Here is a 26954-nt window from a genome sequence, read left to right as displayed (position 1 = left end):
GATAAATAGCCAGGATGGATTATATAATTTGGTATTTGTTGAGTCTAAAGAGATTGGCATATTGGCATTCAATAATTGTAGCTGTAGAGTTTTCTAGTTAGATATGTAATTTGTGTCTAACCAATTAAGAGTAATGTTTATAATTGTCGCTTTTGCATAAGTTTCTATATTAGGAAAATTCAAACTCCCATAATTCCAAGGTCTGAAGTGATGATTTATATTTAACATAGATTTGTTCAGATACCATAAAAAAGTTTTAAAGTTCTATTTGTTGATTTTGTTTCTTATTTGGTGGAAATACAAGAGATTGTGTTATATGTAACATTTTTGGAAACAGAAACAATTTATTAATATGTAACTTATCTTCAGATGAAATGTATATTGAAATAATGAAATTTGTGATAATGATATTAGAGCTTTGTTTAACAACAAAGTCCCATATAAATTTCAGAATTTTAATTTACCTATCAAAGAGAAGGATGCTCTTAAAGAATTGAGTTTTGCTGGTATACGGGTTATTAAACCAGATAAGGGGGAGGGTTGATTTTTATGAATATAGACATTTATAAAGATAAAATGAAAACCCTCCTTACTAATAAGGCCTATGTTAAGGTTTCAAGAAATGAGATAAATGGGGCCTATCAACGATTAAAGGGGGTTTATTAACGATCTCTTTATTGATGGATGTGTTGATGTAGCTTTATATAATTATCTCTGCATCAATTACCCTATTACCCCTGTAATTTTTGGGCTGCCAAGATTCATAAAGATTTGAGGGACCCCCCCCCTTTTCATCCCATTGTTGATGGTAGACAGTCCATCACATACGGTTGTGCAATGTTTGTTGACAATAAATTAAAATTGGCATTAATTGATGAATCTCAGATTTGTAGGGATTCATGGGCCTTTTTGGAGAGTATTAACAACTTCCCTTTTACTGAAGAGATGAATTTTCTTACAACTGATGACCGTGACTTATATACAGTGATACCACAGGACATCGGTTGTGATTGGGTGAGGGAATTTTTGTTGGAGAAACAGACTGATGGGTCTAACATCGATCTAATTATTTATTTATTAGAATTGGTGCTTAAGAATAATTACTTCATATTTTGATAAAGAATTTTATCTACAAAAAATGGGTGTGGCCATGGGTTCACCTTGGGGGCACTTTTGCCAACACATAGGTTCATAGGTTCATAGGTTTATACTAGGCTATCTGCCCTAGGGCATTTATAAGCCTAGCCAGAGTGTGTTTGGCTTTCGCCACCCATTTTAAATTAATTTTGCTATGCCTTTTTTTGAGGTTAGTATACTGTGCCTCTGTCTAACAGTGACACAGAAGTGATAGCCGGGGTAAACCTACGATCTCCCATCCACTCATCAAGATTCCTCTTGAAGAGAGTCAATGTGGGACTCTGCCTAACCTGGACTGGGATTTTATTCCAGAGTGAAGGGAGCCTCTGGATTATGAATCTGTCCCTCCAGCATGTCCTATTTATTTCAGTGCTGAGGTTCAAGTCTCTCGAGCGTGTAGCTCGATGGGATTTGGATTTTCTGAGGTGCAGCATGTCCATTAATTCCGGGTTGGACATGGCTTTATACGTCAGGCACAGATCGCCTCTGAGCAGGCGGTATGCCACTGAGTAGAGCTGGAGTTTCTTTAACCGGGCAGCATATGGCATCTGTTTGAGCCCTTTGATCCTCTTGGTGAGGTACTTTTGGGGTTTTTCCAGTTGCTGCAGGTGTCTGGTAAGGTACATCCCAAAAGGGGCATTGTACTCAATTATGGGCCTGATGAGGGATGAGTAAAGAGGCACGATGACCTCCCCTGATCTAGATGTGAATCCCTTCATGATTAGGTGGGCTATATAAAATGTTTTTCTAACCACTTTGGCCACGTGGTTGTCAAATAAGAGATTGCTATCAACTTGGGTCCCCAGGTCCCTAATGACTTCTTCTGTACTTAATGGATTACCACCTGTGTGGTAATTTGTGGGCACTTTGTTTTTGCCAAAGGGGATGACTATACACTTTTTGGCGTTTAGCTTGAGGCCATGGCTCTGGCACCAGTTGTCTGTTTCTATGAGGCCCCTTTGGAGGATGCTTGTGTCGGCTGGAGAGTTGGTTATGGCGCCCAATTTGCAGTCATCTGCGAACTTGGTCAGCCACAGTCCTTCCATGTTGGCCTGTACCGCCGAGAAATATATACCGAACAAGAGAGGTCCCAGGACTGAGCCTTGTGGGATGCCACTTGTAACTGGTTTGGAGTCTGACATGGCTCCAGCAATTCTAACCATGTGGGTTCTGTCCTTGAGCCAGTTTGCAACCCATCTAGTGACATAGGGGTTTATATTTAAGGTGGTGAGCTTATCTATATGGCCTTTTGGGAAAAACATTTTCTATTTAAGAATGATGTTTTCCAGCAGAACATAGCCTGGTCCACCCATTTTTTGGATGATATATTCATCCTTTGGAAAGGGGATCAAACTTCAGCTGACTCTTTTATCCAAAATATAACACATTACACAAATTTTTTGAAATTTACCTGGGAATTTCAGACTGATAAAATTTCATATTTAGATGTGGAATTGATCAAAGATCTTCCTAATAGGAGATTTATCTCCAGAATCTTTAGGAAACCAACTTATTTTAACGCCTTTCTTCTTTATTCCAACTGCCACCCGTATTTTCAGAAAAGGGCGGTGGTAAAAGGCCAACTTGCTCTGGTGGCTAGAATGGTTTCCTTGGAAAAAGGTTTTTGGAAGAATGTTATTTGTTGAGGGAGATGTTTACCAAAAGTGGGTACCCTAGTGGTATATTGGATGATTTGATTTGTGAGGTTCACTATAAGAGGTTGAATGGTATTTTTAAACCTTTACTAAAGAAGGATGTGATGGATGTTTCACTAGCTTCTGGATTAGATTTTGGTGAATTGAATATTGAAATTGGTGAGAATAATTTGAGGGATGTTATGGCTGAAAATGCTGGTTCAACAATTATACCAGATGGCCTAGGTTCTTTAGATCAAGGGGCTGAGAAATTGAGTTTTATTACTGCATTTTCTTTGGATGCCCCGTTGTTAAGATCTATTCTTAGTAAGAATTGGTGTTTTTTGACTGAAGACAACATTGTCAAAAAATGTGTGGGTGATTTACCTAAGGTGGACTTTAGAAAAGGTAGAAATATTAAATGTATTTTGGAGAATGAGACCCGTAAATTACATCTACCCCACAACGGTATGTTTAAATGTGAAGCTTGCCGGTGGTGCAAATATATTAATATTAGGAATTCTTTTACAATATCTGAAAGAAAATATAACATTAAGGGTAAATTTAACTGCAGTTCAAAGGGGGTTATGTATTTGAATACTTGCACCCTATGTGGGTTTTTTTATGTGGGAAAAATGGAGAGAACTCTTAAGAATAGGATTTACGAACATCTGTATGCTATCGATAAATCAAATCTAAATAATGCTTTAGCTAGGCACATTAAAGACGATCCTGAGCACAGTTTTGTTTTCCTTGCTATAGATAAAGTGTATGAGAACAATAGGGGTGGGCCAGTGTCCTTGAAGCTGGATGAGAAGGAATTAATGTGGCAACTTAAATTGAATGCCCTTGTTTTTCCAGGCCTTTGTGATTCTGTTTCCATTGGCGGTATCTTAAAAATGAGGGCCCTAAAAAGATAATGCTAATTTATGAATTTGTATATTTATATATTTGGATGGGTATTTTTATTTATATACATGTTTACATGTATGCAGTTATAGTTTGATTTTTGTGCTTTATGTAGGATTTTATAGTATGCCACGTGTGTGTATATATATAACTTTTGGTCATAGCCCTTTAAATGGAGGTCTGACCTCTTTAATTGATTATTTGTGGTGATGTCAATTAACTTATGCTTATTTAAGGAATGTATTTTATCTTGTGAAATTTGTCTGATGAAGTTTGCTTATTTTGAGTAAACGAAAGTGCTAACTAAATACGAATCTCTGTGTCTTTAGTGTGGTTCTTCATTCTTGGTTTACTGGTTCGAAATAATGAAATTACTTAAAGAATGTAATATTTTTTCATTGTTATAATTTATGGTTTCTTCTGTATTATTACAGCAGTGGATATCTAAGTATAATATAGTTTTAGATTCTTCACCTAGAAGTTAAATATTTTCCTTTAAAGTGTTTTTTTTTATTAATAAAGATATGTTTTAATTTCAAACTATTAAAATGTAGATTTGACAATCTTTGAAAATTATCTATTATTTTACTTAGCTCTTCTAATGTTTCTGGAGTATTTTTAATTGTTAGAAGAATATTGCCAGCAAATAACATTAATTTGGAGTTATAGTCATTGTTAAATTCTAAACTTAGGAGTTTAGTATTTGAATTAATTAGGATGGCAAATATTTCAATAGCCAAATTGAATAATACGGGGAAGAGGGGATAACTTTTAGTTCCTTTGTTTACATTTTTAAAAGTAGAAGTATATGGACCTAATTTTACATATGCTTTGTTAGTAATATATATATATTCTTTAGCAATTTAATGAAATCAGGAGAAAAAAATCAAATAATTGTAATACTTTAAATAAGTAATTCCAATGTACATAATCAAATGCTTTCTCAGTATTTAGACTGATAAACAGATTCAATTTCTCTATTTTTCATCACATTTATAAGTGTAATTAATCTTTTAATATCATCAGTAGTTTGTTTTTTGTAAATAAATCCCGACTGATCTAAGCCAGTTATTGTTGGTAAGCTTTCTTTCATTCTCTCAGCTAAGATCGACATGAACAGTTTGTAGTGTACATGAAGCAAAGAGGTCAATAAGAACATTTTGAAGGTCCTTCCTTTTTTGTAAGACTGGGGTAATTACTGAGTATTTCCACGAAGGAGGGATTTGATCTATATCTTGTACTTTTGAAAAAAGCATTATGTAAAATTATTTTTGAGGAAATAATTTACAGTGTATAATTCAGGTAATATTCCATCCAGTTCCAAGATATTTACTAGGCTTGACATCTTTTATTTTTTGAATAATTTCCTGTAAAGAAATACGTTTTAATAAATATTTTTTTTCAAATGAGAGATCTTTTTAATTAAAGTGGAATCAATATTATCTAATACATTTTCCTCACTATTCATAGCCGGTTTATTTATGAGTGTTTAGTGATTTCTGAAATTCTCTAAAATGTCACCAGTATCTGAGTTTAGTTTATTTGTGACAGGATTTTTCATTTTTTAAATATTATTGCTTGCTTGAAACTTAATTATTTTGGTTATATTTCTTATATGTCTAGGAGATCTTGAATAGGACACTATCTTGAGTTTTTTTAGAGCTATCTCAGTTTTATGAAATAAGATTTAATTATATTTGTTGCTTAACTTTCTTATCTCATCTTTATTCTGGCCAGACAATATCCTTTTCTTTTTGTTTTCTTTTCATTTTAATTGTATTTATAGCAATTCTTTGTTCCACTCTCTTAGTTTATATTTGTACCATGAATTTGTTTTTCCATAAATATATATACTTTGAATGAGCCTTAAGTCATTATTTGAGTAGAATTGGGGTTTTTGTTAAATAATAAAAAAAATGTCTATCTCTTCTCACAACCACCTTTTATAGTCATTCATTTTGGTTATATATGATGTAATTCTATTAACAAAAGTGAGGTTTTTAAAAATGATTTCTACTTTTAAGACTAAAGCATTGTGATCTGAGAAAGGACATTGTGTCATTGTTTTCTCAAAACATTACATCTAACTAACTTTAATATACTAACAACGCATCAATTCTTGTTTGTATACCATAATTAAAAGAATAATGAGTTAAATTTAAAGAATTTTTATCTTTGAAGTTAAATGCATCTTTTATGTTAAAAGTATTTTTCCATTCTATGAGAGATTTTGCTATAGGAAGTAATTTGAATTTTCTGCTTAAGTTAGATTCAGTATCATCTAAAATACAATTAAAATAGCTGTCTAGCATTAAGTTACCTTTATAGTTTATTATAAAATTCAGGTTGTTTTTTTCCTAACTACCATTCCAGGAAACTAGTATAAATTTACCAAAGTCCAAATCCTGTCATCATATTTTATAGTAACCAGTGCAAATAAACCCTATTTATCTTCATGTTTGAGCAAGATTTGGGGCATTTCAATCTCCTTTTTCTTTAAAATTTTCAGTTTTAAAGAAGAGGGAGATAGTTATGTACTTATTGAAATTCCAAAACCGAGTGCCTGTTTCTTGTGAAAAATGAGTTTCCTGAAGACATAAAACATGAGGTTTATTAAGTTCTAAATATTTTTGTAAATTAACCCTCTTTTAGGATTATTTCATCCATTAACATTTAAAGATAATAAGTTAATTTCCATATTTTAGAGAATTAAATGATTTATTAAGATTAATGTAATCTTGTAATTAGCTTGTTTATGCAGATTAAGGTCCCAAGCAAAAGAAAAAAAACTCCAACATTAATAAAGCAAAATAATCATTTACTTAAAAATCCTGTATGTGGAATGATTATTATTCCTAGCCCACCTCTGAGAAAACTGTTTCTCAGAACTAACCCTCTCTCAGCACATAGATACTTTAAAATGTATTCCTTATAATGTGTTAGGAGAGCTATGCAGTAATATATAAATACTATGGGAATTTTAGTAGCATTTCAATTGTAAGTATAATTAGCTCTGAAGGAGAAAAAAGAAGTAAAAAAATGATGATAAAGGTCTGTATGCATTTTCAAAACTAAAACTATTCTTATCTTCTTCATGTGTAATCACATTGATTGTGTCGGGTCACCAACACGTTTATTTGAATCCTGTATCAGTTTTATCTAACTGCTTACTAATTAAATACAATATAAGGAAAATATAGAGGGAACAGATCCTTTCTTGGAAATAAAAAGAAAGAAACAAAAGCTAGCAGCCGTAAGCAAAGCTTTCAGCTTAGAGAAATATCAGTATATATATTCCTTTACTTATAAGTGAGGTATATATTGCATTTGAAAGTATTAATAGCTCTTGTATTGAAGTTGCCACTCAGAACAAAATAAGGTATCAAAATGTCTAGTAAAATGAATAAAAAGCATTAATAAAGAACATTAAAGTATCAAACAATTCTTCTTAAAAAGGAAACAAATATGTTCATCTAAATGAGTAATAGGGTCACATTATCCCAATATTTTGTCATCACTTTTCATGTTTTAGTATGTACTTATTTAGATTTCAAAAGCTTGCCATTTGTAGAGGTCCCTTAGTGTAATGTAGATATCTGTTTTGATGTGTCCTCAATTCTCAATTATAGAAAAAAATATTCCTTTCCTTTTCAATCATAATAAAAAATGTATTTCCTTCCCTTTTCCTTCTTCTCTTCCTCTTCTCTCCCTTTTCAAGCTCTACTATAGATATGAAGATGATCAAATAAGTGAAATAATTAGCATTATGTATGCAGTAGTAGTGATGGATGTTATCCTAGTGTTTAGGTGTGAACCTGTGAACTTCAATCACGTCATCAGTAGACTCAAGAAATCAAATGGGGAACAGGGTTGATTTAAATTACTTGAGATGCTAAGAACTAAGCTGTTAACTCCATTAAGTTTCAGCACATTTAAGTAATTATTATAACATTATAAGGTCAGTATACAAGATACATAAACTGCTTTGGGTCTCTTTCTATGATTCCACTATTGTATCCTTTAGGTCTGAAAGCAGAAAGCGAAAATCTTGAACATAAAAATGCATCTGTAAAACTAAACATTCAATTTTGATAATATAAATAGATTAACATCTGACCTCTGTTCATATTCGATAATTAAATAGATTAACATCTGACCTCTGTTCATATTCGATAATATAAGTAGATTAACATCTGACCTCTGTTCATATTCGATAATATAAATAGATTAACATCTGACCACTGTTCATATTCGATAATATAAGTAGATTAACATCTGACCTCTGTTCATATTCGATAATATAAATAGATTAACATCTGACCTCTGTTTATATTCGATAATATAAATAGATTAACGTCTGACCTCTGTTCATATTCGATAATATAGATTAACGTCTGACCTCTGTTCATATTCGATAATATAAGTAAATTAACATCTGACCTCTGTTCATATTCAGTAATATAAATAGATTAACATCTAACCTCTGGTCATATTCGATAATATAAGTAGATTAACATCTGATCTCTGTTCATATTCGATAATATAAATAAACATCTGACCTCTGTTCATATTCGGTAATATAAGTAGATTAACATCTGACCTCTGTTTATATTCTATAATATAAGTAGATTAACGTCTGACCTCTGTTCATATTCGATAATATAAATAGATTAACATCTGACCTCTGTTCATATTCGATAATATAAGTAGATTAACGTCTGACCTCTATTCATATTCGATAATATAAGTAAAGTAACATCTGACCTTTGTTTATATTCAATAATATAAATAGATTAATGTCTGACCTCTGTTCATATTCGATAATATAAATCGATTAACATCTGACCTCTGTTCATATTCAATAATATAAGTAGATTAAAGTCTCACCTCTGTTCATATTCGATAATATAAATCGAATAACATCTGACCTCTGTTCATATTCGATAATATAAGTAAATTAACGTCTGACCTATGTTCATATTCAACAATATAAATAGATTAGCATCTGACCTCTGTTCATATTCGATAATATAAGTAGATTAACATCTGACCTCTGTTCATATTCAATAATATAAATAGATTAACATCTGATTGCTCATATTCGATAATATAAGTAGATTAACATCTGACCTGTGTTCATATTAGATAATATAAATAGATTAACATCTGACCTCTATTCATATTCGATAATATAAATAGATTAACATCTGACCTCTGTTCATATTTCATAATATAAATAGATTAACATCTGACCTCTATTCATATTCGATAATATAAATAGAGTAACATCTGACCTCTGTTCATATTCGATAATATAAGTAGATTAACATCTGACCTTTGTTCATATTCGATAATATAAATATATTAACGTCTGACCTCTGTTCATATTCAATAATATAAATCGATTAACATCTGACCTCTGTTCATATTCAATAATATAAGTAGATTAATGTTTGACCTCTGTTCATATTCAATAATATAAATCGATTAACATCTGACCTCTGTTCATATTCGATAATATAAGTAGGTTAACATCTGACCTCTGTTTATATTCAATAATATAAATAGTTTAATGTCTGACCTCTGTTCATATTCGATAATATAAATCGATTAACATCTGACCTCTGTTCATATTCAATAATATAAGTAGATTAAAGTCTGACCTCTGTTCATATTCGATAATATAAATCGATTAATATCTGACCTCTGTTTATATTCGATAATATAAGTAAATTAACGTCTGACCTCTTTCTACCAGCAGCTTTCCTTCTTTATTCTTTCATTTCTTCCTTCCCTATTCCCTTCCTCCTCCCCCTTCTGTGTTCCAATCTTTTATATTGTCACGATTTTCATGTTTATCTACCAATTTCACAACAAAAACACAACAGATAACTTCATAAAATGCCATAGATCTATAAAGAAGTGCACTATGTACACATATGTGAACCCTAAGCATTTATCAAAGAAGTATGTTTACAAGATGCTACAAAGACAAATATTTATAGTTTGTCAGTTAGTGCAGAATCTTATGAATGTTGCCAATAAAAGTTCCTTCCTAAAAGCAATTTGGGTTTTATATTTCAAATGCAACACTCATGATTCCAGAAAGTATAACAGTTGTTTGAACTGAGAGAATGTAATTTTGTATGTCAAAATGCTCAGGGAAAAATAGAGCCCTTGTATGCCTTTCAAATAATACAAAGAATATTCAACCCATTTTACACTTTTGTTTATAGTGCCTTTCACCCATTTTACACTTTTGTTTATACCGCCTTTCTCCCATTTTACACTTTTGTTTATACCGCCTTTCACCCATTTTACACTTTTATTTATACCACCTTTCACCCAATTTACACTTTTGTTTATACCGCCTTTCACCCATTTTACGCTTTTGTTTATACCGCCTTTCACCCATTTTACACTTTTGTTTATATTGCCTTTCACCCATTTTACACTTTTGTTTATACCGCCTTTCACCTTTCACCCATTTTACACTTTTGTTTATACCGCCTTTCACCCAATTTACACTTTTGTTTATACCATCTTTCACCCAATTTACACTTTTGTTTATACCGCCTTTCTCCCATTTTTACGCTTTTGTTTATACCAACTTTCACCCAATTTACACATTTGTTTATACTGCCTTTCACCCATTTTACGCTTTTGTTTATGCCACCTTTCACCCATTTTACACTTTTGTTTATGCCGCTTTTCACCCATTTTACACTTTTGTTTATACCGCCTTTCACCTTTCACCCATTTTACACTTTTGTTTATACCGCCTTTCACCCATTTTACACTTTTGTTTATACCGCCTTTCACCCATTTTACACTTTTGTTTATACCGCCTTTCACCTTTCACCCATTTTACACTTTTGTTTATACCGCCTTTCACCCATTTTACACTTTTGTTTATACCACCTTTCACCCAATTTACACTTTTGTTTATACCACCTTTCACCCATTTTACGCTTTTGTTTATACCTCCTGTCACCCATTTTACACTTTTATTTATACCACCTTTCACCCAATTTACACTTTTGTTTATACCGCCTTTTTCCCATTTTACACTTTTGTTTATACCACCTTTCACCCAATTTACACTTTTGTTTATACCGCCTTTCTCCCATTTTCCGCTTTTGTTTATACCGCCTTTCACCCATTTTACACTTTTATTTATACCACCTTTCACCCAATTTACACATTTGTTTATACCGCCTTTCACCCATTTTACGCTTTTGTTTATACCGCCTTTCACCCATTTTACACTTTTGTTTATACTGCCTTTCACCCATCTTACACTTTTGTTAATACCGCCTTTCACCTTTCACCCTTCACCCATTTTACACTTTTGTTTATACCGCCTTTCACCCATTTTACACTTTTGTTTATACCACCTTTCACCCAATTTACACTTTTGTTTATACCGCCTTTCTCCCATTTTATGCTTTTGTTTATACCGCCTTTCACCCATTTTACACTTTTATTTATACCACCTTTCACCCAATTTACACATTTGTTTATACCGCCTTTCACCCATTTTACGCTTTTGTTTATTTGTTTAAACCGCCTTTCACCCATTTTACACTTTTGTTTGTACCACCTTTCACCCATTTTACACTTTTGTTTATACCGCCTTTCACCTTTCACCCATTTTACACTTTTGTTTATACCGCCTTTCACCCATTTTACACTTTTGTTTATACCGCCTTTCACCCATTTTACACTTTTGTTTATACCACCTTTCACCCAATTTACACTTTTGTTTATACCGCCTTTCACCCATTTTACGCTTTTGTTTATACCGCCTATCACCCATTTTACACTTTTATTTATACCATCTTTCACCCAATTTACACTTTTGTTTATACCGCCTTTCTCCCATTTTACACTTTTGTTTATACCGCCTTTCACCCATTTTACACTTTTGTTTATACCGCGTTTCACCCATTTTGCACTTTTGTTTATATCGCCTTTTCCCCATTTTACACTTTTGTTTATACTGCCTTTCACCCATTTTACACTTTTGTTTATACCGCCTTTCACCCATTTTACACTTTTGTTTATACTGCCTTTCACCCATTTTACACTTTTATTTATACCACCTTTCACCCAATTTACACTTTTGTTTATACCGCCTTTCTCCCATTTTACGCTTTTGTTTATACCGCCTTTCACCCATTTTACACTTTTGTTTATATCGCCTTTCACCCAGTTTGCACTTTTGTTTATACCGCCTTTCACCCATTTTACACTTTTGTTTATACCGCCTTTCACCCATTTTACACTTTTGTTTATACTGCCTTTCTTTTTTTTCTCCTTGCTTCTCCTTTTCCCTCCCCCTTTTCATTTTACTGAATGATATTATGAAAATGTATTAGCAAGTCTACATTGAATGTGGTGTGAATACGCACTATGTTATAAAATATAGTTCCATTCAAACAATTTAATGTTTAATCATTGAGTTCTGCAAGTAAGCTTTTAAAGGAAAGAAAACTTAACTGAGAATAGACTGCCCTCAGGTGGTCAAACTCAAAACAGCAATATAATTGATTATTTTGTTTCTAAAGAGAAGCATTGTTATTAATGTGTTGATGTCACCCTTATGTACTGTAAAAAAAACTAAACCTCTATATTCCATCGCTAGTAAACAGTATTATAACAAAGTGGATTAGAGCTGGATCCAGTATAGAATCAAGGTAGCAGACAAAAAAATGGAAATCTACCATGATTCAACTCCTGCTATATATTTTGGGATATCCAGATCTCCATGCTCCATATTCTAAGGCATATCACAGCATTTAGACATCACTTAAGACTCCATTAAGTGGGGTTGAGAGGGGTAGCCTCATAGTTAAGGTGTTTGCCTTACAAACACAAAGTGCAGGGTTTGAGTCTCACAAGAGATAATTGGCTAGACTTAAAATGACTCACAAGGACAGTTAGCCTAGTACTAACCTATGAACCTAAATACTTTTCTGCTCAGTAAATAGCAGTGAAGTCTCTCAGCTTATTTCTTCAAACGGAAAGATGATAAGAAGACTTTTGATCTAGTCTACCAAAACTGCACTCTTTACTACACAGTTTACTAGGCAAAAAGTTAGCGTGCAGACTCAGTGGACAAACATTTTCTGATTACCTTAATATTTAATTGGACTCAGCCTTTGTAAACATCTACTAAGATGTTTACTATATGAAAATGATTTTCAGTGACCCTTAAAAAGGCATTGATATAATTACACTTTGTAAACTCTTAACAGTTTAAAAATGTTTACAAGATGACCATAATACTCCATTAGATACTGGATCTGATAGTAATGCAAAAAACAATTTTAGAAGTCCCTTCTCATTTCTCACCCCCCCTCCTTTCCTAAGTTACTTCTATTCATTATGTCATTTCAGTTGACATCTATTAGCCTGGAGCAGAGTGTCTAACCAATTTCAAAAAGTTATCAAACAATCAGGATGGAAGGAGGAACCACATAGCATATAACAGCTACAAAAATGTAAAGGGACTACAGTAGTTTATATTAAAGAAGACACGGGAATCATAGGGTTAATATCAAACTTTTTAAAACAGTGAAGAACCTAGGAAATCTTTTAATATTTATGTATTTATATAGAAAATGACACACGTCTCAAGCTTCTAGATACTATATTCTGCTTTCCTATATAGTCTGATACTATAAGAGTATATTCTACCTCTCGCAGTTCATTTATCATATTACTCTTCCAAAGTGCCATTGCTTATTTTTATATACTGAAAGGGAGATTCAACTTCAGCACCTGCAAAAAAAGATTATTGTAGTTTCATTTAATGTTTATAAACATCTAGGGACTAGTCAAGACTTAAAGACTAATAAGTAACATCCCATAGTACATTCTAATTACTTTATAAAGATCCACTGCAGCAACTGATACCAGTTGGGTGGGACATTCATGCATTCTTGAGCCAAGAGAGAGAAGCTCACATTTAACAGTAATCTCAGAAGTTGATATAAATCACAAAACAGTGCAGCACCAATCTCCAAGCTCTGAAACAAGGTTCTCCTACAGCAAAACAGTACGAGTCTGTATAAAGTATTCACAGCCCAAACTTAAAAATGACACAAAACATCTACAAATAGCTCACAAGAAATCAGGATGTAAACAAAAACAAAAAAAAACTAAGAGGATAGAAAAAAAAAAAAAATCGAAGCTCATCACCATGTAAGCAGCTCTTGTCAAACAGCTCCCCACCCCGTCATTCAGTTGCCTTATCATGCCAACAATGTAATCCAGACATGCAAAAGTATGACACAGAGCTAACACCAAACTGTATCATAAATGATAGTCCCTCTCAGTCAAACACACAAACATCAATGCTATCTCAACCTATTTTACCTGAGTACATCAGCCCAATCTGTAGACACGGTCTATGTCTTTTTCTTTTACAGACCCTCCTTTTTTGCCTCAACCATAAACAAAGTATTCAAGGAAGCAAAAAGGATCCAAGTCAAATGAACCATAAGCATTCATTCTCACTTTCTGTTACCATATAAAAACCCATCAAACAAACGATAGACATCAAAGAGGACACCCTAAAAGACATGAAGGGCTGCAACCATCTATAAAAAGATAAAATAGAAGCAATAGTGGTGTTCTATTTAGTTTAGGCTTTGAGAAAACAGGTCAGGATGCCCAGTGTACAATTATATAACATTAAGTGCCATAGAACAAAAGGAAAAGAACAAACGCATGCACACACACTCACACACACACACGCACACACACACACGCACACACACACACAAACACACACACAAACACACACACACACACACACAAACACACACACACACACACACACACACACACACACACACACGCACACGCACACACACGCACACATACACACACACACACACACACACACGCACACACGGAAAAAAGGAAGTAAGCAGTTCTGTATGCAACAAATACTTACATTCAACAAGATGTCATCATGAGATCATAAGATTTCACCATGAGATTAAAAAGTTTACGTGGTATGATAGTGATATGATAATAGGAAACAATAAAAAGATTTTTTTTTTTTACTTTAAAAATACTGAAAGGTAAATAATGGTGATAATGACATATTTTTAGAAGATGTGAATTTGGAAACCTCTATTTTTGTTTTTTTCTTTACATGTGATCAAGCATCTTTCTCTGATGATCTTTTAGAGGTGGAAGGTAGCCAGTCCATATCATCTGAAAAGGAAATTATGTTATTACTCTTGATAAAAGAAATAGCATCTTCTATAGAAGAAAAAATCTGAGTGCCAGTGGATAGCTGAAGGTTTATCTTTGCAGGAAAGATAAGTTGTGCTTTGATGTTATTCTGTTTAAGGTGTTTTATTAATGGCCATTTCTTCTTTCTTATTTATATGGTCTTGGATGAATAGTCATTATCAAACCTGATGATTAAATGTTTATATCTTATTGGAGCCTTCGACCAAGCAGTTTTTAGAACCAGTTCTTTGTCTAACTAGGGTAGACATTTGACTATAAATGATCTTTGCTTCGATGATGCATTGATATTGTTTGGTTTCTCAATGGACCTCTGGGCTCTTTCTGTTCAATAAGAGAAGCTTCCTTGTAGGTTAAGTACCTTAGGTGTCCATGCTGACAGAAAGGAGATCATGTTATCACCCTCTGCTTTCTCTGGCAAACCAAAAATGTTTATATTATTGCTTCTTTTTATGTTCTCCAACTCTAGTTTCTCCACCAACCAGGAAGTTTGATTTCTTTCTGTTGATAACAGTTTCATTTTCTTTGTCTAGTATCAGTGTCAGATACAACATTCTCAATGTCTGAGACTTTAGTTTGAAGCTGCTGAAATAAATCATTAACTATATTTGTTTTAGACTATTCTCTTTAACTTCTTGTAAATTTTGTTGAAATCTATTTTAATGGTTAGGTCTTGCAATGTTGATGTTACCTGAAGCAGTTATTTCTTAATAGCAGAGTCAGTGTGGTTATTCTTTGAGTTGCTCATCCTTCATTGAGTTAAGAAAAAATCTTCCCTTAAGTATTTTGACAGGTAATTTACTTCCAAAAAAGTACCAAACTTTCCAAAATTGTAGAAAAAGTACTTAGTAAAATGACAGGTTACAAAATAATGGTGAGTTAATAGTTTTTCCTGTCAATAATTTTAATAAACTGTAGAGCTCGGAGAAGAAGCTGTTAACTCTGTGCCATCTAGGCTCCACCTGGCTTTGAAGTCTTTGGTGGATTTCTGGAAAGGGGTGAACTCTACAAGTATTTTAGATGCAGCAACTTGGGCCTCTGCACATTCTTTTACAAAACATTATAAAATGGGTTCTTTTTCCAGGTCCAGAACAGTCTTTGCTGGGACCATTCTCCAGCCCACCCCCCCCCCCCCCCGGATTCTTAATTTATTTCTTCCTTCCTTAGTTTCTAATGTATGGTGAATTTCTCATATCTGGGGCTGCTGCAACAGTGATCTAATGATGAATGTAGTTGTGTAAGTTAACGCAAGTAACTTAACAGTAGATGTTCTTGTAGGTCACTGTTGCAGTATCTGTCATTGCAGCCCCCTTCTTTACCAGGATGCTGATGCATGTACCCTTATAGTTACAATTGTGTTACATTTCCTAGAAGTTTTCATTTCAGAGCTGTGCCTCCCTTCTTGAGACACCAAAGCTCTATTGTTTTTGGCACCCTGTCTGTATATATGGTGCTCTGTCTGAGCTCCTGACAGAGTGCATGAAGGGCACCCTTAAAGTTTGAAAAGCTGGTTGGTGACAGGGGGTAATGGTTTAGGTTACTGCAAGAGTGCTGTTTTACAACATCCACTGTTACGGTAAGTTTACTTACACAGCTGTACTGCACTGTATACCTTGTAGCTCTTTTTTGACTAATACCATTTGGGCAATCAAAACCAGAGGGCGTAGCAGAAGCTAGGTGTGCATATGGTGGATGACTGCTTCTGGATGACACAGTGAATGTTCTCATAGTTCTTATATCTCTGCCACACAAACCTGCACCATAGCTGTACAATCTGCAAAACCCACACTAAGATAACAGAATTCATAATGTAGCACCTCACCAAATGTCGGAACAACTTTCTACAGCCATTGTTGTGCAAACTCAATTTGGATCTGAGTAACAATTTCAGCAAAGAATGCAGAGGTAAGGATGGACCATCCCAGGTGAAGCAGCCGGTAAAGTTACCGGCTGCTTGAGACTGATCTTGTTTTTGGAAGAAGTGAAATAAAACAATCAAACTAAAATACTGCATTTCTGAAGAACTTGTGTGCATAATTCTCATTTTTATTTTATGATCCTTTTGATTTAACTAATTTATGATCTTGAGTCTGCAGGTGTTTTTGCAGTGTCAGCTGTTTGTGAAAGTCTGGTAATATTGTACTTACAAAAATGAATTCTTGACATATGTTTTGCCTAAGTTGTTGTTTTCCTCTCTTTCTGATGGTTTTTGTCTAGATTCTCAAGCTTTATGCCTGGGAGCCTTCATTTCAAAGTAAGGTACTGGAGATCCGGGAAAAGGAGATAGATGTGTTGAAATCCTCTGGCTACCTCTCAGCATTCTCCATGCTGACCCTGACCTGTGTTCCCTTCCTGGTAAGTGTTTTCTGGTCCTGGTTCTGTTCTGACCTGTGTACCCTTCTTGATTAGTTTTGTCAGGACCTGGACTCTGCAGTGACTTGTGTTCCCTTCCTGGTAAGTGTTTTTTGGTCTTGGTTCTGTTCTGACCCGTGTACCCTTCTTGATTAGTTTTGTCAGGACCTGGACTCTGCAGTGACCTGTGTTCCCTTCCTGGTAAGTGTTTTCTGGTCCTGGTTCTGTTCTGACCTGTGTACCCTTCTTGATTAGTTTTGTCAGGACCTGGACTCTGCAGTGACTTGTGTTCCCTTCCTGGTAAGTGTTTTCTGGTCCTGGTTCTGTTCTGACCTGTGTACCCTTCTTGATTAGTTTTGTCAGGACCTGGACTCTGCAGTGACTTGTGTTCCCTTCCTGGTAAGTGTTTTCTGGTCCTGGTTCTGTTCTGACCTGTGTTCCCTTCTTGATTAGTTTTGTCAGGACCTGGACTCTGCAGTGACTTGTGTTCCCTTCCTGGTAAGTGTTTTCTGGTCCTGGTTCTGTTCTGACCCGTGTACCCTTCTTGATTAGTTTTGTCAGGACCTGGACTCTGCAGTGACCTGTGTTCCCTTCCTAGTTGACCTGGGTTCCTGTATTGACCTCTGTCCTCTTCCTCTTCCTGGTAAGTCTTGTCAGGACCTGGTAATCTGTGCCCTCACCTACATGATAAATCCTACCCTTTCTTGTGTCCTCTTCATTGTGAATCCTGTCCTGGCTTGCTTCCCGTTACTGTTAAGCCCAGTCGTAACCTGTTGCCTTTTTCTATATATTTTCTGTTAAGTCCAGTTGCTGATTTGTATCCTTTCCTTGGTAGCTTCTGGCCTGGTTTTTATCCCTTTGTTGGAAAGTTCTGTTCCAGCTTGTTTCCCCTTGCTACAAACTCCTGTTGTGACCTGTATCCTTTACTTATCCCCTTCTTGACCAGTCCTGTTACTGGTTTGTGTCCCTTTTCCTTGTAATTCTTGCTATAACTTGCATAGTCAAGTCCTGCCCTTACGTGGGTCTCCATCCTAGTGAGTACTTTTGCTGTCCTATATTTTCTTACTGATAAACTATGTACTGACTAGTGTGGTTGGCCCTATCTTGCTGTATGTCTCCTTCTGGTAAGCACTCCCCTTAGCCTTGCTCTTTCTTGATAATTCACATCACTGACCTGTGGAGTGCTTTCTAGTCCTGCCCTTATCTATCTTTTCTTTTGAATTCTGTTGCTTTTGTCCTCTTACTGGTAAATCCTGTGCTGACCTTTGTGTTGAGTCTTACCCTGGCCGGTGTCCCTTTACTTTTTCATCTTGCCCTGATACCTACAGTAAGTTCTACCTTTACCCCTGCCTCCTTATTCTAAGTATTGTCCTGATCTTTGTTCCCTTCCTGATAAGTTACCTTGATGGTCTGTCTTCTTGTTTCCTTACTAATGATATCTGCTTTGTCATACAAAGAAGCCATATTTTGATCTGTGTCTCCTTCCTGGGAGGTCCTAATATTGACCTGTGTCTGCTTCCTGATAAATCCTGCCCTGATGTTTGTCCCCGTCCTGCCATGTGTGTTACTGACCTGTGTCCCCTTCCTGGTAAATCCTGCCCTGATGTTTGTCCCCGTCCTGCCATGTGTGTTACTGACCTGTGTCCCCTTCCTGGTAAATCCTGCCCTGATGTTTGTCCCCGTCCTGCCATGTATGTTACTGACCTGTGTCCCCTTCCTGGTAAATCCTGCCCTGATGTTTGTCCCCGTCCTGCCATGTGTGTTACTGACCTGTGTCCCCTTCCTGGTAAATCCTGCCCTGATGTTTGTCCCCGTCCTGCCATGTGTGTTACTGACCTGTGTCCCCTTCCTGGTAAATCCTGCCCTGATGTTTGTCCCCGTCCTGCCATGTGTGTTACTGACCTGTGTCCCCTTCCTGGTAAATCCTGCCCTGATGTTTGTCCCCGTCCTGCCATGTGTGTTACTGACCTGTGTCCCCTTCCTGGTAAATCCTGCCCTGATGTTTGTCCCCGTCCTGCCATGTGTGTTACTGACCTGTGTCCCCTTCCTGGTAAATCCTGCCCTGATGTTTGTCCCCGTCCTGCCATGTGTGTTACTGACCTGTGTCCCCTTCCTGGTAAATCCTGCCCTGATGTTTGTCCCCGTCGTGCCATGTGTGTCCCCTGATGGTGTCACCTTCCTGTTAACTCATAGCATAACCTGTATCGCGTTCTGTAAATGTTTTACTGATCCATGTCTCTTTTTCTTAACTCCTGCTTTGAGTGAGGTCCTCATTTCACTAAGTCTGTCATTGACCTGTGATGTCCTCATTTCACTAAGTCTGTCGTTGACCTGTATCTCTTTCCTGGTAAGTCATACCTTGACCCAGTTTTCCCTATTATTGATTCATGTTCATTTCTGGTAATTCTTGTATTGACTTATGTTTTAAGGTCTACTATGACTTGTATCCCCTTCCTGATATGTCCTGTTACCTTATATGATCTCAGATATCTTAAACACTGCTCATATTTCACTGTTAAACCATAAGCCACTACTCCTGTTGTGGCTTGAGCTGGGAGAATACCACCATGGATGGAAAGATTTGTGTGTGTCCACAGCACTGAAACACTAGTAGAATGTCATCTGTAGGGTAAGAAAATCTAGTCCTTTTGGTGCTCAGACGAAGTATGAGAGATCATTACTTGTCAGCTATTTTTGTTTTGGAACATGTTCATGTTTGCATACGATTTACTTGTTTAGTTTAACTAGTTTACTGGCATAGAGTACAGATCCATTCGGACCAGTTTCAGGAGCAATATAGTAGAATACAAAGGGTAAAACAGGACTTATTATGGTAGAACGATAAATGGTGAAAATGGCTAAACTGAGAGAAAAGGCATTGTAAGACGGGAAAGAGCAAAATACAGCTCTAAAGTCTGGTACAAGATCTTCAGCTTGTAAAGACAGTACTGTTATTACAATCCAATATTTAAAGAAGCACACTGTTCAGAATAGAGGAATGATGTACACAGAATGCAAGCTGTTATTTATAATATTTACAAAGGAATTATTGATTTCTATCAACACAAGTCAGGGAAGTCAGTGGTTATACATTCTAGAGTTTTAGAGTAATCATCAGCAAAAGATATGACGGCTAAACATCACGGTGTTATGGGAAGCATTCCCACTGGGACTCTTTGTAGAGATGTTTTTTAATGTGAAATCAAAGTCTTACTAAGAGGCTGAATTTAGATTGCAAGGGTAAGACCCACAGTTTGGGGGTTAGGGTAGAGAAACCATAACTGCTGCAGTAGAACATATAAAAAAAATAAATAAAAACAAAAACAACCTACCCAAACACTCTGAGCAGGGGGGCAAGACCACCTTCTACTTAAATATACCAGCTCCGAGATGAAATAAAGGGAAATATTCCCTATGGCGATCTCACTTCACTGTAGTGCAATCTCAGAGTTGGTATATTTAAGTAACGGGGGGTGTGGGGGTGCACGGAGGCTTGCCCCCCTGCTCAGAGCATTCAGGTAGGTTGTTTTTGTTTTTTATTTATTTATTTATTTTTTTATATGTACGAACTTTTAAAACTTCGCTCATATAGGGTCAATTATATAAACGTGGACGTTTTAAAACTTCGAGCATATAATATAGACCCCCATAGGTGTTCATTATGAGGGGCCAGGGTCGTAAATATACCAATTTTACAAAAGACAGGTTGGAGAGAAGCCATTTTCACATGGGTTTAAGAGGTTTTCTACACACAAGACCAGCTTTCACAATCCTGCCTATGTTTTTTTAAGCTTTTTTATAAATTGTTTGGTTAACCAGCCAGATCTCCTTGACGGATACAGCTCAATTCAGTGATGAATCAAATGTGGTGGGGTGTCAGAGGGACATGAGATGATTAACTGAACTCCTGAATCATAACTGTCACTTCTGGAGGCGCCAGTTTCATTTCATTGATGATTATGTCACTTTCTTTCCTCTGTCACGTTCACTGAAGTGGACCATGCATTTTCTGTTTAACTAGGCTTAGTAAAGGATTATTTAAAATGAAAATTACTTGAGCAAGGCATCGATTCCTTAAGATATGATTTGGAGTTAACACATTCTGTGCATGAGACACTTAACATGCGTTAAAGAACAGTTAGACATAGAACTCCAAATGGATATAAAAATCAAACAAGATAAACAATGCATATAGGTCAGAGGACATTATCAATATATAAATCATGTGCTGTATTCAATGAGAAGGAACACAGGGTAAGTGTATTATGTCACTCATGCAATGTAGTCTGTGAGGAAAGGCACATGATAGCTACTGTACCTAAATTATATACCATACTCAATAAGGCAGAGTACAGGACAGGTGAGGTGTGTAACTGTGCTATAATCAGGAAGGGCACAGGATGAGCAGTGTACATCGGTGATGTACCACAGACAGTGAGGCAGGGTGTAGGACAGGTAAGGTGTGTGATATAGTGTTTCAGAAAGGCCACTGGATGGGCAGTGTATGTGATGTACCATAGTTAGTGAGGCAGGGTACAGGACAGGTAAGGTGTGTGATATAGTGTTTCAGGAAGGGCACAGGATGGGCAGTGTACATCAGTGATGTACCACAGTCAGTGAGGCAGGGTGTAGGACAGGTAAGGTGTGTGATAGTGTTTCAAGATGGGCACAGGATGAGGAGTGTACATCAGTGATGTACAACAGTCAGTGAGGCAGGGTGCAAGACAGGTAAGGTGTGTGATACAGTGTTCCAGGAAGGGCAGAGGATGAGCAGTGTACATCAGTGATGTACCACAGTCACTGAGGCAGTGTACATGACAGATAAGGTGTGTGATACAATGTTTCAGGAATGGCACAGGATGCACAGTGTACATCAGTGATGTACCAAAGTCAGTGAAGCAGGATGCAGGACAGGTAAGGTGTTTGATACAGTGCTTCAGGAAGGGCACAGGATGGGCAGTGTACATCAGTGATGTACCACAGTCAGCGAGGCAGGATGCAGGACAGGTAAGGTATGTGCGATACAGTGCTACAGGATGGGCAGTGTATGTCAGTGATGTACCACAGTCAGTGAGGCAGTGTACATGACAGGTAAGGTGTGTAATACAGTGTTTCAGAAAGGTCACAGGATGGGCAGGGTACATCAGTGATGTACCACAGTCAGTGAGGCAGGGTGTAGGACAGGTAAGGTGTGTGATATAATGTTTCAGGAAGGGCACTGGATGGGCAATGTACATCAGTGATGTACCACAGTCGGTGAGGCAGGGTGCAGGACAGGTAAGGTGTGTGATACTGTGTTTCAGGAAGGGCACAGGATGAACAGTGTACATCAGTGATGTACCATAGTTAGTGAGGTAGTTTGTAGGACAGGGAAGGTGTGTGATACAGTGTTTCAGAAAGAGCATAGGATGGGCAGTGCACATCAGTGATGTACAATAGTCAGTGAGGCAGTGTACAGCACAGGTAAGGTGTGTGATACAGTGTTTCAGGAAGGCTACAGGATGAGCAGTGTACATCAGTGATGTACCACAGTCAGTGAGGCAGGGTGTAGGACAGGTAAGGTGTGTGATATAGTGTTTCAGAAAGGCCACTGGATGGGCAGTGTATGTGATGTACCATAGTTAGTGAGGCAGGGTACAGGACAGGTAAGGTGTGTGATATAGTGTTTCAGGAAGGGCACAGGATGGGCAGTGTACATCAGTGATGTACCACAGTCAGTGAGGCAGGGTGTAGGACAGGTAAGGTGTGTGATAGTGTTTCAAGATGGGCACAGGATGAGGAGTGTACATCAGTGATGTACAACAGTCAGTGAGGCAGGGTGCAAGACAGGAAAGGTGTGTGATACAGTGTTTCAGGAAGGGCAGAGGATGAGCAGTGTACATCAGTGATGTACCACAGTCACTGAGGCAGTGTACATGACAGGTAAGGTGTGTGATACAATGTTTCAGGAATGGCACAGGATGCACAGTGTACATCAGTGATGTACCAAAGTCAGTGAAGCAGGATGCAGGACAGGTAAGGTGTTTGATACAGTGCTTCAGGAAGGGCACAGGATGGGCAGTGTACATCAGTGATGTACCACAGTCAGCGAGGCAGGATGCAGGACAGGTAAGGTATGTGCGATACAGTGCTACAGGATGGGCAGTGTATGTCAGTGATGTACCACAGTCAGTGAGGCAGTGTACATGACAGGTAAGGTGTGTAATACAGTGTTTCAGAAAGGTCACAGGATGGGCAGGGTACATCAGTGATGTACCACAGTCAGTGAGGCAGGGTGTAGGACAGGTAAGGTGTGTGATATAATGTTTCAGGAAGGGCACTGGATGGGCAATGTACATCAGTGATGTACCACAGTCGGTGAGGCAGGCTGTAGGACAGGTAAGGTGTGTGACACTGTTTCAGGAAGGGTACAGAATGAGCAGTGTACATCAGTCATGTACCATAGTGAGTGTGTCAGTGTACAGGACAGGTATGGTGTGTGATACAGTGTTTCAGAAAGGTCACAGGATGAGCAGTGTACATCAGTGATGTACCACAGTCAGTGAGGCAGGGTGTAGGATAGGTAAGGTGTGTGATACAGTGTTTCAGGAAGGGCACAGGATGAGAAGTGTACATCAGTGATTTGCCATAGTTAGTGAGGCAGGGTGCAGGACAGGTAAGGTATGTGATATATTGTTTCTGGAAGGGCACTGGATGGGCAGTGTACATCAGTGATGTACCTCAGTCAGTGAGGCAGTGTGTAGGACAGGTAAGGTGTGTGATATAGTGTTTCAGGAAGGGCACTGGATGAGCAGTGTACATCAGTGATGTACCACAGTCAGTGAGGCAGGGTGAAGGACAGGTAAGGTGTGTGATGCAGTGTTTCAGGAAGGGCACAGGATGGGAAGTGTACATCAGTGATGTACCACAGTCAGCGAGGCAGAGTGTAGGACAGGTAAGGTGTGTGCTACAGTGTTTCAGGAAGGGTGAAGGATGAGCAGTGTACATCAGTGATGTACCACAGTCAGTGAGACAGGGTGCAGTACAGGTAAGGTGTGTGATGCAGTGTTGCAGGAAGGGCACAGGACGAGCAGTGTAGATCAGTGATGTACCACAGTCAGTAAAGCAGTGTACAGGACAGGTAAGGTGTGTGTGATACAATGTATCAGGAAGGTCACAGGATGGGCAGTGTACATCAATGATGGACCACAGTCAGTGAGGCAGTGTACATGACAGGTAAGGTGTGTGATACAGTGTTTCAGAAAGGTCACAGGATGAGCAGTGTACATCAGTGATGTGCCACCGTCAGTGAGGTAGGGTGTAGGACAGGTAAGGTGTGCAATATAGTGTTTCAGGAAGGGCACAGGATGGGCAGTGTACATCAGTGATGTACCACAGTCAGTGATGCAGGGTGCAAGGCAGGTAAGGTGTGTGACAGTGTTTCAGGAAGGGCACAGGATGAGCAGTGTACATCAGTGATGTACCACAGTCAGTGAGGCAGGGTGTAGGACAGGTAAGGTGTGTGATATAGTGTTTCAGGAAGGGCACTGGATGGGGAGTGTACATCAGTGATGTACCACAGTCAGCGAGGCAGGGTGTAGGACAGGTAAGTTGTGTTATACAGTGTTTCAGGAAGGGCAGAGGATGAGCAGTGTAGATCAGTGATGTACCACAGTCAGTGAGCCAGGGTGCACGACAGGTAAGGTGTGTGATGCAGTGTTTCACGAAGGGCACAGAATAAGCAGTGTACATCAGTGATGTACCACACATTGAGGCAATATGCAGGACAGGTAAAGTGTGCGATACAGTGTTTCAGGAAGGGCACAGGATGGGCAGTGTACATCAGTGATGTACCACAGTCAGTGAGGCAGGGTGCAGGACAGGTAAGGTGTGTGACACAGTGTTTCAGGAAGGGCACAGGATGAGCAGTGTACATCAGTGATGTACCGCAGTCAGTGAGGCAGGGTGTAGGACAGGTAAGGTGTGCGATATAGTGTTTCAGGAAGGGCACTGGATGGGGAGTGTACATCAGTGATGTACCACAGTCAGTAAGGCAGGGTGTAGGACAGGTAAGTTGTGTTATACAGTGTTTCAGGAAGGGCAGAGGATGAGCAGTGTAGATCAGTGATGTACCACCGTCAGTGAGCCAGGGTGCACGACAGGTAAGGTGTGTGATGCAGTGTTTCACGAAGGGCACAGAATAAGCAGTGTACATCAGTGATGTACCACACTCATTGAGGCAATATGCAGGACACGTAAGGTGTGTGATACAGTGTTTCAGGAAGGGCACAGGATGGGCAGTGTACATCAGTGATGTACCACAGTCAGTGAGGCAGGGTGTAGAACAGGTAAGGTGTGTGATATAGTGTTTCAGGAAGGGCACTGGATGGGAAGTGTACATCAGTGATGTACCACAATCAGTGAGGCAGTGTACAGGACAGGTAAGGTGTGTGATACAGTGTTTTAGGAAGGGCACAGGGTGAGCGGTGTACATCAGTGATGTACCACAGTCAGTTAGGTAGTGTGCAGGACAGGTAAGGTGTGTGATACAGTGTTTCAGGAAGGGCACAGGATGGGCAGTGTACGTCAGTGATGTACCACAGTCAGTGAGGCATGGTGTAAGACAGGTAAGGTGTGTGATATAGCATTTCAGAAAGGTCACAGGATGAGCAGTGTACATGAGTGATGTACCACAGTCAGTGAGGCAGGGTGTAGGACAGGTAAGGTGTGTGACACAGTGTTTCAGGAAGGGTACAGGATGAGCAGTGTACATCAGTGATATACCACAGTCACTGAGGCAGGCTGTAGGACAGGTAAGGTGTGTGACACTGTTTCAGGAAGGGTACAGAATGAGCAGTGTACATCAGTGATGTACCATAGTGAGTGTGTCAGTGTACAGGACAGGTATGGTGTGTGATACAGGGTTTCAGAAAGGTCACAGGATGAGCAGTGTACATCAGTGATGTACCACAGTCAGTGAGGCAGGGTGTAGGACAGGTAAGGTGTGTGATACAGTGTTTCAGGAAGGGCACAGGATGAGAAGTGTACATCAGTGATGTACCTCAGTCAGTGAGGCAGTGTGTAGGACAGGTAAGGTGTGTGATATAGTGTTTCAGGAAGGGCACTGGATGAGCAGTGTACATCAGTGATGTACCACAGCCAGTGAGGCAGGGTGCATGACAGGTAAGGTGTGTGATGCAGTGTTTCAGGAAGGGCAAAGGATGGGAAGTGTACATCAGTGATGTACCACAGTCAGTGAGGCAGAGTGTAGGACAGGTAAGGTGTGTGCTACAGTGTTTCAGGAAGGGTGAAGGATGAGCAGTGTACATCAGTGATGTACCACAGTCAGTGAGACAGGGTGCAGTACAGGTAAGGTGTGTGATGCAGTGTTGCAGGAAGGGCACAGGACGAGCAGTGTAGATCAGTGATGTACCACAGTCAGTAAAGCAGTGTACAGGACAGGTAAGGTGTGTGTGATACAATGTATCACGAAGGTCACAGGATGGGCAGTGTACATCAATGATGGACCACAGTCAGTGAGGCAGTGTACATGACAGGTAAGGTGTGTGATACAGTGTTTCAGAAAGGTCACAGGATGAGCAGTGTACATCAGTGATGTGCCACCGTCAGTGAGGTAGGGTGTAGGACAGGTAAGGTGTGCGATATAGTGTT

The 26954-nt window shown here is 38.1% G+C and overlaps 1 protein-coding gene across 1 annotated transcript in view; it reads left to right on the top strand.

Moving 5' to 3' along the window:
- LOC122802503 (multidrug resistance-associated protein 1-like) overlaps positions 1–26954 on the top strand; it is a 1262326-nt gene that overhangs the window by 471930 nt on the left and 763442 nt on the right. Inside the window, exon 8 of the mRNA XM_044072155.1 lies at positions 17169–17306. Within this exon, the coding sequence (XP_043928090.1) occupies positions 17169–17306 (138 nt within the window). The remainder of the gene's footprint in view (positions 1–17168; positions 17307–26954) is intronic.

This window comes from Protopterus annectens, chromosome 5.part0, assembly GCF_019279795.1.
Source record: "Protopterus annectens isolate FY-2018-M chromosome 5.part0, PAN1.0, whole genome shotgun sequence".
In the NCBI taxonomy this organism is placed as follows: Eukaryota; Metazoa; Chordata; order Ceratodontiformes; family Protopteridae; genus Protopterus; species Protopterus annectens.
Note: the sequence above shows the minus strand (reverse complement) of the source record. Positions and strands in the feature narration are given on the sequence as shown.